At 46.8% G+C, this 16,896-nt stretch overlaps 1 protein-coding gene across 4 annotated transcripts; it reads right to left on the bottom strand.

Moving 5' to 3' along the window:
* Positions 1 to 553: 553 nt before the first annotated feature.
* LOC308581048 (uncharacterized protein) lies at positions 554 to 16,709 on the bottom strand. Of its 4 annotated transcripts, none has more exons than XM_081183492.1 (3): positions 16,607 to 16,709; positions 4,621 to 4,710; positions 554 to 2,981 (listed from the first exon to the last, which is right to left on the bottom strand). In XM_081183492.1, the coding sequence occupies exons 2-3, from the start codon at positions 4,655 to 4,657 to the stop codon at positions 2,212 to 2,214; spliced, it is 807 nt and encodes a 268-aa protein (XP_081039618.1). In that variant the 5' UTR covers positions 4,658 to 4,710; positions 16,607 to 16,709; the 3' UTR covers positions 554 to 2,211. The 4 variants fall into 4 exon arrangements, with proteins under 4 accessions (XP_081039618.1, XP_081039617.1, XP_081039616.1 ...); XM_081183491.1 differs by having other exon boundaries at positions 16,592 to 16,696; XM_081183490.1 differs by lacking the exon at positions 16,607 to 16,709 and adding an exon at positions 11,180 to 11,901.
* Positions 16,710 to 16,896: the final 187 nt, after the last annotated feature.

Below are 16,896 nucleotides of genomic sequence, written 5' to 3'. Positions count from 1 at the left end.
TGAGGTACCACTGTATCCTTCTTAAATTGCTTTTTTTTCTGTTGTCATTGCCCCACTTTGCCAGGAGGGGGCGCAACATGGGGAAATGTAGCTGGCAGTCCTCTTTTCCCTCACTACTTGTCTAGGAATGCGAACAGTTGCAGCACTCTGTTCCCTTAACTCATTAAATGCCTTTCTGGGTCGAGAAAGAGGAAGCAGAGGCTATTTGCAGAGCCAGGGCAAGGGCGAAGGCGTTTTGGCCGTTTTCAGCCTCATCTGGATGCCTGGTCTGGGTGCAAAGGAGGGCGCCTAACAGCAATGCACCTGAAGCGGCGTTACATTTCCAAAAGGGTGCAATTTTCCAGCTGCAATTGCTCGATTTTTTAGTTTCAGATCTCCGCTTAGGCAGGCTTGGCTCCGTATGCAACTCAAGCAAGGAGCTCTGGCTTTGCTTCGGTCAAGGGATATGGGAAGCAGATCGGACCGAGCAAAGAGAAGCAGCTTGAACCAGACCGCAAACCTCAATATTTATCTAAAAAGCTGCTGGAGGAAAAGTAAAGAAAACTTGCGGGAGTGAACGGTGTACAGTCTTTATTTATGTTCAGCCTCACAACAACCCTGTGAGGTAGGCTGGGGGGGCTATTCCCATTTTCCAAATGGGTCAAATGAGGCTAACTTGGACAAGACAGGAAGGCTACATATGGGCAGGACATGAAGCCAGAACACCCACACCCAAATTAAAGCCTCTTATCTACTGAGGCATCCGATACAACCATAGAGTGATAAGGTTACTCAGAAAAAATTAAAGTTCAGGCTTAAAAATTAAGGCTAGCACTAGAATTTTAAAAAGGGTGTCATACCGTGATTAAGAAATAGACTTGAAAGGCCCGAGTCGATGCATTGCTTACTCATGAGCAAGTCCTGAGGGTGGAAAGTTAAATGTGCATAGGACTGCCACCTTAAATGCGTTTAAACAAATAGAAAGAAAATACCAGTGTGTGTGTTAAACTAGGTCTCCCATTTGCTATAAACAGGGGAGGACTTTTTTGTTTACCAAATAATATTCTTTACGTGTATAAACAAAGATGTCTGCTAGCGTTTCTAACCGAGGCAACTAAGAATACTTTTAACATGGCAGTGATCAACTTCATCTGATGCAGCCTTGTGTTTAAGAGCTTACCTGGTCGCCACAGGTGAGCGGGAATTCCAGGCAGGCAAACAAGCAAACTGGAGAAGGGACAGATTGCTCCACAGAAAGGAACAGAGTGATTCATACCGCTAGTCCACTTTGGTGCAATAATAAGAAACTTCGGTTTCTATGTTGACCATGGAGGAGGGAAGAAACCTAAGTTTCTTATTATTGCACTTCCTTCCTCCACGACCAGCACGGAATTGCAGTCTACTTGCTTTTAAGTAGGCATATCAGGTCCAGCCTGAGCCATTTTGGCTGCTTAGGGTGGAACAAATGGCAGCCTCTCAGGTCACGGTGCGTAAAACCAAAGGCTGGGAGTAAAAAGACAACAACATAAAACCATTTGCTACACTTTCATGACACCCAAAATTAGTTGCCTGAGGCAGCCACCTCACGCTGCCTAACGGTTTGGCCAGTCCTGAGGTAACTTCTGTGGCTTTTATTTACAAGGCTACTCTAAGAACATAGAAGATAACAAAATCCTTTATTGGACCGGGAACCTGATGATTCTCTGGTTCAAATCGCCTGGTGGTTCCAGCAACAGATTCCTGCCTCCCATCTCCAGGTCCTCATTGGGAAATTTTCTGTTGAGTAAGGAGCAGTTGCCTTGTTCTAAAAGTTTTCTCCCAGGAGGAAATCCTCCCATGTACAAAGAGAGCTAAACATCAGAAAACCTTGCTGCCAGGCCTACGACACACACCAACCGACCAACCACAGCCTGTCAGCAGTGGTGGCCATTTTGTCAGCCTTGTATGGACTGTGAGAGCAGAGGACTTTTGACTAGTATCTAGCTAGGCGTCAGGCTCCAGGCCTTGCATGCCCTGAACCGAGCACTCGTGGTATCAGAAGTGGGGAAACCTGTGACTTTCCTAAAAGTTGCTGAACTCCAACTTCTTCCACCCCCAAAGAGTTGGAGATGGCAGACATTGCAGCCCAGGAACTCCAGAAGGGCTGCAGCCCCCCCGATCCCTGACTTCGCACGGTTTCAACGCCAACGAGCTTCATGCCTTTCGACCTTTCCTCAGCGGAGCGAGGTGTTTTCACAAGGCCTCGCCGAGGTGGGCTCTCATGGTGTCCAAGCGCTTGCCGGGCTCCGGGAGTTTCGCGAGGCTCTTCCTCGCGTGGGCTCGCTCGTGCTTGAGCAGGCCCGAGCTCTGCTTGAAGCGCTTCCCGCACTGGGGGCACTTGTAGGGCTTCTGCCCCGTGTGGTTCCTCTTGTGCCTGGTAAGGCTGGACTTGTTGCTGAAGGTGTTGCCGCACTCGGCGCAGCCGTAGGGCTTCTCTCCGGTGTGGATCCTCTCGTGCTTCACCAGGTTGGAGCTCTGCGAGAAGCGCTTGCCGCAGACCGAGCAGCTGTAGGGGGTCTCCCCCGTGTGAGTCCTTCTGTGGACCAGGAGACTGGAGCTCTGCTTGAAGCTCTTGCCGCACGCCGAGCAGCGGTAGGGCCGGAGCCCCGTGTGGTTCCTCAGGTGGCGGATGAGGCTGGAGCTCTGACTGAACCTCTTGCCGCAGTCGGGGCAGCCGAAGGGCTTCTCGCCCGTGTGCTTCCTCTTGTGCCGCGTCAGGCTGGACTTGTTGCTGAAGCTGTTCCCGCACTCGGCGCAGCCGTAGGGCTTCTCCCCGGTGTGCGTCCGGTCGTGAGTCAGGAGGGCCGACCGCTTCTTGAAGCCCTTCCCGCACTCAGAGCACTTGTAGCGTTTGTCACCTGCGACAGGCCTCTCGCGGCTCGGCGTGCCGCCAAAGCTTTTGGCGTAGAGGGGGCAGTAGCGCGGGGTCTCTCCCGGGTAGATCTTTCCGCGCTCCTCGCTGCCTGGAACAGAAAAATGGGCCGTCAGGTGTCAGGAGCAAGCGGGCAGTAAAATCACACCCTGCAAGTTCGTCGTTAACTCTTTACAGTGGTACCTCTGGTTGCGAACAGGATCCGTTCCGGAGCCCCGTTCGCAACATGAGCAGAACGCAACCCGTGACTGCACATCGCGATTTGCTGCTTCTGTGCATGACATCATTTTGAGCGTCTGCACATGTGCGAGCAGCGAAACCCGGAAGTAAGCCTTTCCGGTACTTCTGGGTCGCCGCAGGACGCAACCTGAAAAGATTTAACCTGAAGCAAACGTAACAAGAGGTATGACTGTATTAGTAAGAATGTGATCTGCACAGACCAGGCAGTGTGTCAGGCCTAGTGAGCACAGCAGTCCATCCCTGGTAGGTCTTGCCCCCATGGATCTGTTGCCGAGACTGAACCCCGCCCCGTCTCCCCACAGCTAAGTCTCCTCCTCTCCAGTGTTTTCCCCAAGCAATCAGAGACTGCGCCTGCATGCAGCCAACCTCTCCTCCGCCCTCTTCAGGCCCCTACCTAGACCTGTAAGACCACTCCAATCATCTGGGCATTTTATCTGTGGCACCACACCCTACAGAATATCATAGGGCGGTGACCCAAAAATGGGCATTTTTCGCTACTACCCCAGGACTATGGAATGCCCTTCCCTGTGCTAGACATGAAGCAGCCACTGTCAGTAGCCTGTTTTCCTCGATTGACTCCTCAAAACCAGCTTTTATTTGCCCAAGTTCCCAGAATTCATTTTTTATGCTACAGCTTTACTGTGTTTTCGTTTTAAGAGCTGTTCGACTGTGGAACAGTCTCAGGAGGTGGTGGACTCTCCTTCCTTGGAGGTTTTTAAGCAGAGGTTGGATGGAGACACCTGTCATGGATGTTTTAGTTGAGATTCCTGCATTGCAGGGGGTTGGACTAGATGACCCTCTGCACCCAGGATAGTAGCCAGCATAGGAAGCCCATTTCCCCACTTCCTTGCCTTGCACAGAAATGCAGCATGAAGCTGTGTGTGTGTGTGTGAGAAAGAGAGAGAGAGACAGAGAGAGAGAGACAGAGAGAGAGAGACAGACAGACAGAGTGAAGGAGGGAGGGAGGGAGGGAGGATGGATTTAGACACAGGAAAACAAACATATAAATGTCAGAAATTAGATTGTTATAACAAAAGAAAAAAATCTCTATGGAAAATCACATTTTAAAATTTACTGCTCTCTGGCGCCATCTGGTGTTGCATGTTTATAATGCATTCAAATCACTGTTTCTTTACTAAGTGCAGAGACTGAGGTTTTGCTTGAGGGCTTTATAGAGGCATCTGGTTGGCTACTGTGAGATCAGGATGCTGGACAAATTTGGCAGGCCTCTGGCCTGATCCAGCAGCACTCTTTTTATGTCTGGAGGGATGGAGCCCTTACATCTCTCAAACAGGATAGCAGAAAATGAAATAAATGGCAGGCTAGTAACTTTCTTGGGCTCGTTTACACGGGCCATTTGAATGTTTTAAAAGCAAACACCGTCAGGACGAAAACATACAAGCAGAAAACCCACTCGCACCACAAGCAAGCATGCAGCTGATGACAAACATTATAAAGAAAGCCAGGGTCTCTATCGGATGCATCCTTACCCAACAAGATGGCGTCGCCACCGTCATCTGCCTGCATGGTGTCTCCAGATACAGCTCTTGGATATGAATCCAGCAAACTGACTTGCTCCCCTGGGAAGGGCAGAGTCACATCACCCACGTGGAGAAAAAGAAAGGTAAAATATAACATATATTAGCCCATTTGGTGAAATGTTCTGGGTGGGTTTGAGCATGGAGTCCGCACTGGCCAGGTTAAAACTGCACCAGCCAACACTTTACCTCCACACTCAAAACAGGGTTTTGTTTTTCCTTTCCTCTCTCTGTATTTAGGATATATGCAGCACCCTAACCAGACAGGGGGACACTTCATATATCTGATAAAGTTGTCTTAGAAGCCCAGGGAGCCATCTGCAAGGAACAGTCACAGATAGCCCATGCTGGCATTTGTAAGGTGCTTAGCACATGCTGTGTAATGTTTAAAAAATCCTTTGTCTTGATTTAAACCACAAGGGACAGCACTAAGCATCTTGATCAACATCTTGATTTTTATTGATGTTAAAATCACCAACCTGACTGAGACACATTAAGTTCAAGGTGTGGGGAAAATGGATAGAGGGGGTTCTTTGGAAGCTTTTAGCCGCTATAAGATCCACTATCCTGTAATATTACATATGGTATGTACAATTGTTTATGGTTTTTTAATGTTAATTTTGCTGTAAAATTGTGTGAGATTGCGATATTGTATTTATTTGCATTACCTAGAGCCAGTTCTACTGATGAAGCCTAGGATGGCGAAACAAGGCTAATATTCCGGAAATCCTCGTCTTAGACTCTGTGAAAGGATTCTGTGGAACTGTAACAACCCTTCATGTGGATTATTGGACTCTATGAACAGACAGGTGGAATAGACATTTATACATGTATGGACCTTAGGCTAGCAGGGCAGCAGTTGAAGAAGGAGCAAAAAGGGTTTTCTTGTGTGTGTGTGTGTGTGTGTGTGTGTGTGTGTGTGTGTGTGTGTGTTTCTTTGTGGCTGATAAGCTGTTCTCCCTGTGCAAAGGTCAGGGCGCGCACAGTTTGATCCATCTTTTAGATTTAGGGGAGCTAGTCTCAAACGTTTGTTGGGGGAGACCTAGGGTTTTTTTTGTGGGGGGAGTTATTTGTCCTGTCTTCACGCTTTTTATGATGGAGGACCGCTGTAGCCACCCCCAATGACACGTTCTCAAGATGGAGGGGGAGGGAACAGCTGCAGTCGCCTGCGGTTCCTGCGCAATGTTTGCCATCTTGCCAAAGGTTGCAGGCAGCTTTACCTGCAGCAATTGCATGTTGATTGCCCTCTTAAAAGACAAAGTCCAGCAACTGGAGGAATGTGTAGCTACGCTCCAAAGAATTAGAGAGCTGGAGCTCTTCTTGGAAGCAACAGAGCACACCGTCTCCACCAAGGAGGAGACAGGGGACTCCCCTGAGAAGGAGGCTAGTTCACCAACACAGGAGCCAGATATATGGAGAAACGTGACTCAAAGAAGTAGGAGGCCCAGGGTTCGCTCTGATTGTTTAGAAATACACAATCGCTTTGAGGTCCTCTCCCCTAGCATGGAAGACGAAGAGCAGATTCCATTTGAGGATCTCTCCCTCATTACAGTCGATCAGGTATATGAAGACGAGCAGCAAAGTCAGTCCTCAGGGAATGTGCAGGCGACCTTGGAACGGACAGCTCATGGAAGAACCCCGACCAAACCTAAGAGGAGGTGTGTAGTGGTGATAGGGGATTCCCTACTGAGGGGAACAGAAGCAGTGATCTGTGGGCCTGACAAGATGTCTCGGGAAGTGTGCTGTCTCCCCGGGGCTAAGATCCAAGATGTAACTGAACGACTACAAGGAATCATAAAACCCACTGACAAATACCCCTTCCTCTTGGTTCATGTGGGAACCAATGACACTGCAAGCAATAGCCTCCAGAAGATCAAAAGAGACTACGAGGCTCTCGGCAGGAAATTGAAGCAACTAAATGCACAAATTGTCATCTCATCTGTCCTCCCAGTTGAACGACGTGGCCCAGGGAGAGAGGGAAAAATAGTGGAAGTGAACAGCTGGCTTCGCAAATGGTGTAAACAGGAACGGTTTGGATTCTTAGATCACGGACTGCAGTTTCTTGAAGATGGACTTCTGGCAAGCGATGGGCTGCACCTCACAACGGTTGGGAGGAATGTTTTTGCCAAAAATCTCAGAAACCTCATCAGGAGGGCTTTAAACTGACTAATGTGGGGGAGGGAGACAGTGCTCCTGAAGGTAGGAGACTATCAATTGATGAAGATGATCATCCAAATGTCATAGACCAAATGGAGCAAACAGCACGCAGACCTAGTGGTGGGAGGAAAAAATCCTTAAATAAGAGACACGGGGGAACGATTAATGGACTTCAATGTCTGTACACTAATGCGCAAAGCATGGGAACTAAACAAGATGAGCTTGAGCTCTTGGTACAGCAAACTAAATATGACATAATAGGCATCACTGAAACCTGGTGGGATAAGTCCCACGATTGGAATGTAATAATGGGGGGATACAATCTATTTCAGAGAAACAGACCAGACAAGAAAGGAGGAGGAGTGGCGTTATATGTCAGGGATGTGTATACCTGTGAAGAGATCCAAGATTTAGAACCTCAAAGCCAAAGTGAGAGCATTTGGGTCAAAATTAAGGGAGAGAAGAATAACAGTGACCTCATTGTGGGAGTTTACTATAGATCCCCAAGCCAAACGGAGGACATAGATGATGCCTTCCTGGAACAGATGGCCAAGCATGCAAAAGGAAGGGAGATAGTAGTAATGGGGGACTTCAATTACCCGGATATTTGTTGGATGTCAAACTCAGCCAAGAGCATAAGGTCAAACAGATTCCTCACTGGCCTTGCAGACAACTTCATTGTCCAGAAAGTGGGAGAAGCAACAAGAGGAACAGCCATTTTAGATCTGGTCCTAACCAATGTTGATGACCTGGTTAGTGGGGTAGAAGTGGAAGGATCATTAGGCGCGAGTGATCATGCTCTTCTGAAGTTTACTATACAGCGGAAAGGAGCAGCCAAGCATACTAGGACTCAATTTCTTGACTTTAAGAAAGCCGACTTCATAAAACTTAGGGAAGTACTGGGTGAGATCCCATGGACAGTAATACTAAAAGGAAAGGGAGTTCATGATGGCTGGGAGTTTGTTAAGAGGGAGATAGTAAAAGCACAACGTCAGGCAATACCAATGAGACGGAAACATGGAAGGTGCCTAAAGAAGCCAGGGTGGCTATCTAAAGAACTTTTAACTGAGTTAAGATTAAAAAAGGATGTGTACAAAAAATGGAAAAGGGGGGAAACCACCAAAGAGGAATTCAAACAAATAGCCAGCACGTGTAGACACAAAGTCAGAAAAGCTAAAGCACAGAATGAACTCAGGCTCGCTAGAGAGGTTAAAAGCAACAAAAAAGGCTTTTATGGGTATGTTCGTAGCAAAAGGAAGAACAAAGAAACAGTGGGGTCACTCAGAGGAGAAGATGGTGAAATGCAAACAGGGGACACAGAAAGGGCTGAACTCCTCAATGCCTTCTTTGCCTCAGTCTTCTCCGATAAAGAAAACAATGCCCGACCTGAAGAATTTGGAGCAAATGATTCAGCAGAAGAAACACAGCCCAGAATAACTAAGGAGATAGTACAAGAATACTTGGCTAGTTTAGATGTATTCAAGTCTCCAGGGCCAGATGAACTGCATCCAAGAGTATTAAAAGAACTGGCAGATGTGATCTCAGAACCACTGGCAGTCATCTTTGAGAATTCCTGGAGAACAGGCGAAGTCCCGGCAGACTGGAGGAGGGCAAATGTTGTCCCTATTTTCAAAAAGGGGAAAAGAGAGGACCCAAATAATTACCGCCCAGTCAGTCTGACATCAATACCAGGGAAGATTCTGGAGCAGATCATTAAGCAAACAGTCTGTGAGCACCTAGAAAGGAATGCTGTGATCACCAATAGTCAGCATGGATTTCTGAAAAATAAGTCATGTCAGACTAACCTGATCTCGTTTTTTGACAGAATTACAAGCCTGGTAGATGAAGGGAACGCAGTGGATGTAGCCTACCTTGATTTCAGCAAGGCATTTGACAAGGTGCCCCATGATATTCTTGTAAAGAAGCTGGTCAAATGCGGTCTTGACTATGCTACCACTCAGTGGATTTGTAACTGGCTGACTGACCGAACCCAAAGGGTGCTCATCAATGGTTCCTCTTCATCCTGGAGAAGAGTGACTAGTGGGGTGCCACAGGGTTCTGTCTTGGGCCCGGTCTTATTCAACATCTTTATCAATGACTTGGATGATGGACTCAAGGGCATCCTGATCAAATTTGCAGATGACACCAAACTGGGAGGGGTGGCTAACACCCCAGAGGACAGGATCACACTTCAAAACGACCTTGACAGATTAGAGAACTGGGCAAAAACAAACAAGATGAATTTTAACAGGGAGAAATGTAAAGTATTGCACTTGGGCAAAAAAAATGAGAGGCACAAATACAAGATGGGTGACACCTGGCTTGAGAGCAGTACATGTGAAAAGGATCTAGGAGTCTTGGTTGACCACAAACTTGACATGAGCCAACACTGTGACGCGGCAGCTAAAAAAGCCAATGCAATTCTGGGCTGCATCAATAGGAGTATAGCATCTAGATCAAGGGAAGTAATAGTGCCACTGTATTCTGCTCTGGTCAGACCTCACCTGGAGTACTGTGTCCAGTTCTGGGCACCACAGTTCAAGAAGGACACTGACAAACTGGAACGTGTCCGGAGGAGGGCAACCAAAATGGTCAAAGGCCTGGAAACGATGCCTTATGAGGAACGGCTAAGGGAGCTGGGCATGTTTAGCCTGGAGAAGAGGAGGTTAAGGGGTGATATGATAGCCATGTTCAAATATATAAAAGGATGTCACATAGAGGAGGGAGAAAGGTTGTTTTCTGCTGCTCCAGAGAAGCGGACACGGAGCAATGGATCCAAACTACAAGAAAGAAGATTCCACCTAAACATTAGGAAGAACTTCCTGACAGTAAGAGCTGTTTGACAGTGGAATTTGCTGCCAAGGAGTGTGGTGGAGTCTCCTACTTTGGAGGTCTTTAAGCAGAGGCTTGACAACCATATGTCAGGAGTGCTCTGATGGTGTTTCCTGCTTGGCAGGGGGTTGAACTCGATGGCCCTTGTGGTCTCTTCCAACTCTATGATTCTATGATTCTATGAACTGACTAGAGAATGAACTGATCCACTGGGTCGTCTGCTTTTTTTGTTGAACTTTATGAGACTTCCGTTGAAATCTACAATTTGATACAATGAATAATATATCTTATTTATTCAAAAGTACAGCCGGTTACGTCTTGTGTGTTTATTGAGTATGTTTTACGTAACCATAGGTTTGTTGTTGTTGTTTTGCTAATGTTAATACCAGAGCAGGAATTTCAAGCATGAGAGACAGTGGGTTGTCAGAGAAGGGAATCCATCCCTCAACTCTATTCCTCCTTCTCCAGTCTCTTTAGCAGAAGAACTTTTTTTTAAAAAAAACTATCCTGTAAAGAGGCTGAGGCTGCAATAGGAACCCCATTTACCTGGGAGTAAGCCCCACTGAATTCAATTGTAGTGAGTAGGCTTAGGACTGTGCCACAGTATGTATTGTTTTATTTAACAGCTTTTCAGGCCCCAAAGTCCTTTCAACGCAGTCCCCAATTTAAAAAAACCCTAACAGAAATAACTGCAATCCAGCACCACAGTCTTATCAGTACATAATTTACATGAAGGAAGGTCCACTCCCTTTTCTATTGCAGCTGGCATAGAAACACAGAATGTTAGCCTCATAACAGGCTAGTTGTCTGTTTTCCTTTTTCTTAAGGCAGGTAACTTTTGTAGCCTTATTTACAAAGCTAGGTTGCACCTAGACACTGATGCATGCCTTCTCCAATAAATTTATGCTGCTTTGAACTTTGTTGCCCATCTGCCTTTAATATAGATACATGGTGGGGGACGGGACATGCACCTTTAGCAAGCTACGCCTGTGGGAAATTATCAGCTCTAAAGGTAAAGGGACCCCTGACCGTTAGGTCCAGTCATGGCCGCGCTCATCTCGCTTTATTGGCTGAGGGAGCCGGCGTACACCTTCCAGGTCATGTGGCCAGCATGACTAAGTCGCTTCTGGCAAACCAGAGCAGCGCACAGAAACACCGTTTACTTTTCCGCCAGAGCGGTACCTATTTATCTACTTGCACTTTGACGTGCTTTCAAACTGCTAGGTTGGCAGGAGCAGGGACCGAGCAACGGGAGCTCACCCCGTAGCAGGGATTCGAACTGCCGACCTTCTGATCGGCAAGTCCTAGGCTCTGTCCTAGGCCCGCGTCCCATTATCAGCTCTAAGCATCTCTTAAATGCAAGAGCATAGTGCCTTATAGTGAATCACATCATTGGTCCAATCGACACGGGCTGGCAGCAGCACTCCAAGGTTTGAGGCAGGTGTCTCTCCCTGCAGCCTCACCTGGAGATGCAGGGAATCGCACCTGGCGCCACTCCATCGCTCTTAGAAGCCTTTCTTACCTGTTCAGACAGCAGCCCCTCTCGGGCAGATTTCTTCTTCTCCTCGACCACCACCACCAGCAGCTCGTTGACACACTTGACTATCACACGTACTTTCTACCCCGCGTCAATCAGTTAACACGAATCTCCGGCGCGCGCGCGCACCGCTCTCCATCCTCGCCGCCGTCCAGGTGGTGCGCACATGCATTCATTTGAAAGAACCGCGGCTGCGTGCTCGGAATGCGGAGCCCGCAAAGGGAGCCAAGCAGCCCTGCAAACGCGTCCAGGCGGGGGCCACTAATCCGAATTAAGGGAGCTCCGGACTGCGCGCGCGCCCGGCAAAGCAGCTTACGGATTGAACGAGGGCGCAAATGGAGCTTTTTGTAGGAGCGGGTGGCTGGAGAAACGCAAAGAAGCCTCGCTCACTTCCCCTTTATTGTTGTGCTGGGTTTTGTTGGTTGCTATTTCCACCCCTCCTCCCGCTCCCAAAGGCGGGTTTTCCTTTTCTTTCCGCTTCCCATCATGTGCTTGAAGCCAAGCCAGAAGATGGGCAAGGCGAAGCCCTCACCAATCTGCTGTTTGAGCGCATGGATGAGGGAGGCGGAAGGAGGTTTTGAAAAGAGATGCCTTGGGGCCAGTTGGGATGCGTCCTCCAAACTAGCCTGAGGGCACCAGGTTGGGAAAGACTGTCATCCTGGTCATTGCCACTTTTTTTTAATTCATCCATGCTTATCATTTGCTTTCTTTGTATTTAAGCGGTGGATACAGCACGTAAGTTCTAAGACAAAGCAGTCCTTCCTTCTGGAATAATGCACTTTACAACAAACCGCCAAAGGCTGCATCTTTCCTTCAGCTGTTGCTGTGATACATAACAAACGTGCTCCACTTCTCAGTAAGCAGATTATTTTGCTTCCGACCCTTGCTAGCTCTTGTTATGTTTTTTTCCCTTTTTTTTTCATTGGCATGTCTTTATTTCACACTTCAGACTCTGTTAAACTCTGGGTACAGAAGTTGATTCCATCTGCAAAAGAACTTATATTTTCTGACAAAAATAGAACAGAAGGTACTACAGTGGTTCCTCGGGTTACTTACGCTTCAGGTTACATATGCTTCAGGTTACAGACTCCGCTAACCTAAAAATAGTGCTTCGGGTTAAGAACTTTGCTTCAGGATGAGAACAGAATCGTGCTCCGGCAGTGCGGCGGCAGCAGGAGGCCCCATTAGCTAAAGTGGTGCTTCAGGTTAAGAACAGTTTCAGGTTAAGTATGGACCTCCGGAAAGAATTAAGTACTTAACCCGAGGTACCACTGTACATTAATTGGACTCAATAGTGCTCCCAAGCAAGTAAAGTGAACATGATAAAAAGAAATGTACAGGTAAATTGTTGCCTCTGTGTTTTCTCTAGTCCTTCACTCACGATGCTGATGCCTCCAATTGCTTCAATGGAAGCTGCATTGCAAATAACATCCCATGTAAATCAACGCAGTGATGAACCAATTCATTTGGTCATAAAGCAAGAGGGAAACTTCACGCAGATCTACTTCATTCACATCGTTTCTGCTATGCAGGAGGCTGTGGTGCCATCAAATCGATGTCTGTTAAGTTTCTAGCTACCCAAACTCCCACTGCAAAGAGACCCAGGTTAACTATGAGGTTCCTGCGAAAGTCACTGCGGTCTGTGGGGAAGCGGTAGGCGCCCCAGATCCAGCCCCACAGCTCCTCGGGCGTCACCATGCTGGAGCTGCTTCTGCCGGCTGCTGCTTGCCCACCCGGCGCCATCCTTGCTGCTTCAGAACCTCCTCAGCAACGCACAAGGGCTCTTCTCAGCTCTTGTTATGTTAACTTACCCATATATATGCTACGAACCAGAATTCCAGAGTCCATGGGAGTTCTGTGTTTATTCTTATTCAGGGGTGTTTCTGTTTTGTTTGTTGTTTAGTAGTTTTGTTGTGTCCGACTCTTTGTGACTCCCTGGACCAGAGCACGCCAGGCACTCCTGTCTTCCACTGCCTCCCGCAGTTTGGTCAAACTCATGCTGGTAGCTTTGAGAACACTGTCCAACCATCTCATCCTCTGTCGTCCCCTTCTCCTTGTGCCCACAATCATCAGGGTCTTTTCCAGGGAGTCTTCTCTTCTCATGAGGTGGCCAAAGTATTGGAGTCTCAGCTTCAGGATCTGTCCTTCCAGTAAGCACTCAAGTGCTTCTGTAAAAAGTAATATGATTATGAGTCTATAATGCCACTAACTAAACACTTGCGTGTGCCCCAGAAATGCCAGCAGCGGACTGTGGGGGTGTGCGCTGTGAGAGGGGTCGACAATGAGTCCTTGGCATAGCAAAGTTGGGATGCCTTTGGAGCAGAGATTCTCAAAGAGAGGATGGCAGGAGAGGTTGGCAAAGGTGGTGGCAAGATTCAAGGACAATCAAAGGAACATTTTAACATTTCAGTGTAGTATATTTTTATATATATTGCAGAATACAAACCTCTCATCTGTTTGGTGAAAAGGAACCAGCCGGGTGCATATCTGTTATTTATTTTCTTAAATATCTATTCTGCCCTTCCTCCCAAAGGAGCCCAGGGCAGAAAACACTAAAACTTTTTTAAAAACATACCGTATTTTTCTGTGTATAAGACTATGTTGCTGTTTAGTCATTTAGTCGTGTCCGACTCTTCGTGACCCCATGGACCAGAGCATGCCAGGCACTCCTGTCTTCCACTGCCTCCCGCAGTTTGGTCAAACTCATGCTGGTAGCTTCGAGAACACTGTCCAACCATCTTGTCCTCTGTCATCCCCTTCTCCTTGTGGCCTCCATCTTTCCCAATATCAGGGTCTTTTCCAGGGAGTCTTCTCTTCTCATGAGGTGGCCAAAATATTGGAGCCTCAGCTTCAGGATCTGTCCTTCCAGTATAAGACTATATCTTTTCCTAAATTTTTGAAGTTTAAAATAAGGGGTCATCTTATACATGGATAGTGCGCAGTGCATTTTCTTAATTTTGAGTCCCCCAAAATAGGGGGCATCTTATACATGGGGGCATCCTATACACGGAAAAATACGGTATATACAAAACGTATTTTAAACATTTTTTAAAAAAATTAAAAAAAACCTGGACACATTAAGATAAAAAAACAACTGCATGCCCTCATAACGAATAATTTCAAGGTTGCCAAACACATTATCTTTTGACCATCAAATACCAAGGTGAATAACCATATTCTGTCTGAAAAGTAGAATCACTACCACCTCCTTATGCTCCCAGACGCTCAAGCAGGAGGCAGCTCAGAACTGCAGGAATGAAACTGAGGAGGGAAGTACTATTAGGAAGTCACCTGGTTTCTCGCAGGAAAGGAGCCATACCTGTGGTTTTACCTCTCCTTAAGACAGGGGTGGGGAACCTTTAGCCTTCCAGGTCTTGCTAGGACCATGAGCTAGTACAAACCCTCCAACATTTCTCCGATGAAAATAAGGACGCCCCATTCCATAAATGATCATTTTACTATTTATACCCCGCACATCTTACTGTGTTGCTCCAACCACTCTGGGCAGCTTCCAACGTAAATTAAATATATAAATATAAAACATTAAACATTTTTTTTAAAAAAAACCCTTCTCTGTACAGGGTGCCTTCAGATGGCTCGGGGGTCAGATAGCCCCATACCCTCCAACATTTTCCCAATGAAAACAGGGACAACCTAAGGAAAAATTGGACATTCTGGGATCAAATCAGAAACCGTTCTCAAAATCAAGGACATCCTTGGAAAATAGGGACACTTGGAAGGTCTGCTAGTAACCTTGGTATTCAATTATTGCAGTGTCTGCTTATGGGGCTACTTTTGCGCCTGGTTAGGAGGGACGTGGGTGGTGCTGTGGGTTAAACCACAGAGCCTAGGGCTTGCTGATCAGAAGGTTGGCGGTTTGAATCCCCGCGATGGGGTGAGCTCCTATTGCTCGGTCCCAGCTCCTGCCAACCTAGCAGTTCAAAAGCATGTCAAAGTGCAAGTAGATAAATAGGTACCGCTCCGGCGGGAAGGTAAATAATAATTTTTATTTATACCCCGCCCTCCCCAGCCAAGGCCGGGCTCAGGGCGACTAACAAGCAATAATAAAAACAAGTTGAACGAATACAACTTAAAAACAAGATTAAAATATAACAATTAAAATACTGAAACATTAAAATATTAAAATGCAGCCTCATCACAGGAGGAAAAAGGAAAAAGAAAGAGGGGGAGGGAATCAAATTGGCTCCCAGCCAAAGGCCAGGCGGAACAACTCTGTCTTGCAAGCCCTGCGGAAAGAAATCAGATCCTGCAGGGCCCTGGTGTCATGAGGCAGAGCGTTCCACCAGTGTTGAAAAGGCCCTGGCTCTGGTTGAGGCTAATCTAACTTCCTTAGGGCCCAGGACCTCTAAGGTGTTGCTATTTATGGACCTTGAGGCTCTCCGTGGGGCATACCAGGAGAGGCGGCCCCGTAGGTACGAGGGTCCTAGGCAGTTGAGGAAGAAACGTTCTTACCCAGCGAGGCGACGTTCTTGTAGTTCTCCAACATTATGCCCTTGTACAGCCGTCTTTGTCTGCGGTCCAGCAGTGTCCCTTGGCTCTCCGTGAAATACACGGCCACATCCTCAAAGGTCACTGGCCCCTCCGTCAGTCTCCCAGGAGGTGACAGTGACCCTCTCCCCAGGGAAGATAAAAGAACCCTCGATTGAGAGACACAACCATTTTGCCTAGGAACATTCTCATGCATCCCACAGAGGAGAGAATCCAAGGACAAGCCCCAGAATGCAGAATCAATTGGTTTATATCCACGGGCATCCCAAAAGGGGTGGGGTAGGGGGAAGAAGGCAGGTTTGTCCCCCACATGCTGCAGCAAAACCTCAACTCCCTGATTCTCAACTTTCGTTGTGAGGCAAAGAGCAAGTTTCTAGCATTTGTTGAACCTTGAGATGTGAGACAAGAACATACAGTGTTACCTTGGTTCTCAAACTTAATCCATTCTGGAAGTCCGTTCCAAAACCAAAGCGTTCCAAAACCAAAGCACGCTTTCCAATAGAAAGTAATGCAAAAGGGATAAATCCGTCCCAGAATTTTAAAAACAACCCCTAAAACAGCAATTTAACATGAATTTTACTATCTAACGAGACCATCGATCCATAAAATGAAAGCAAAAATCAGTGTACTGTACTATAAAATATTTTTTGTTTAGGCAAGCCTATCCACACATGTAGAATGCTTGACACGTGTTTTAATCTGTTTTTTGCCGTATGATTGATTTTTATTACTTTTTGAATGTTTTAAACAGTTTTTGACTTTTTTTACTGATAATTTTATTGCTTTATTCTTTTTGTAAAACATTTTGAGGTTTTATTACAATTGAGAGGCATATAAATTTTGTGAAGCTAATTAAGTAAAGAAATAAACAAATCTTCCAGCTGTTACCTGGTAACTTCCTACCTGAAATGGTTCCACTGTGTCCCTTTTCTTTGTCCTAGAAGGGAGGGGCAATAGGGACTGATTCCTTGTTGGCATTCTATGCAAAGTCTTTCCACACATGGGGAGGGGGGGAGCAAGTGGGGGGAAGCAAAATGAAAGGGAGAACATTTCAGTAAAATGCTGTATTTTTTGCTCTATAAGACTCACTTTTCCTCTCCTAAAAAGTAAGGGGAAATGTGTGTGCGTCTTATGGAGCGAATGCAGGCGGCACAGCTATCCCAGAAACCAGAACAGCAAGAGGGATTGCTGCT

Source organism: Podarcis bocagei (genome assembly GCF_964188305.1).
Source record: "Podarcis bocagei genome assembly, chromosome: 2".
NCBI classification, from domain to species: Eukaryota; Metazoa; Chordata; class Lepidosauria; order Squamata; family Lacertidae; genus Podarcis; species Podarcis bocagei.
Note: the sequence above shows the minus strand (reverse complement) of the source record. Positions and strands in the feature narration are given on the sequence as shown.

Bases quoted from the DNA above. Each gene is read 5' to 3' on its own strand.
- LOC308581048 (XM_081183489.1), bottom strand. From the start codon at position 4,768: ATGTTATATTTTACCTTTCTTTTTCTCCACGTGGGTGATGTGACTCTG. The intron at 2,982-4,620 runs GTAAGGATGCAT...TTTCTGTTCCAG, and splicing joins TGGCGACGCCATCTTGTTGG to GCAGCGAGGAGCGCGGAAAG.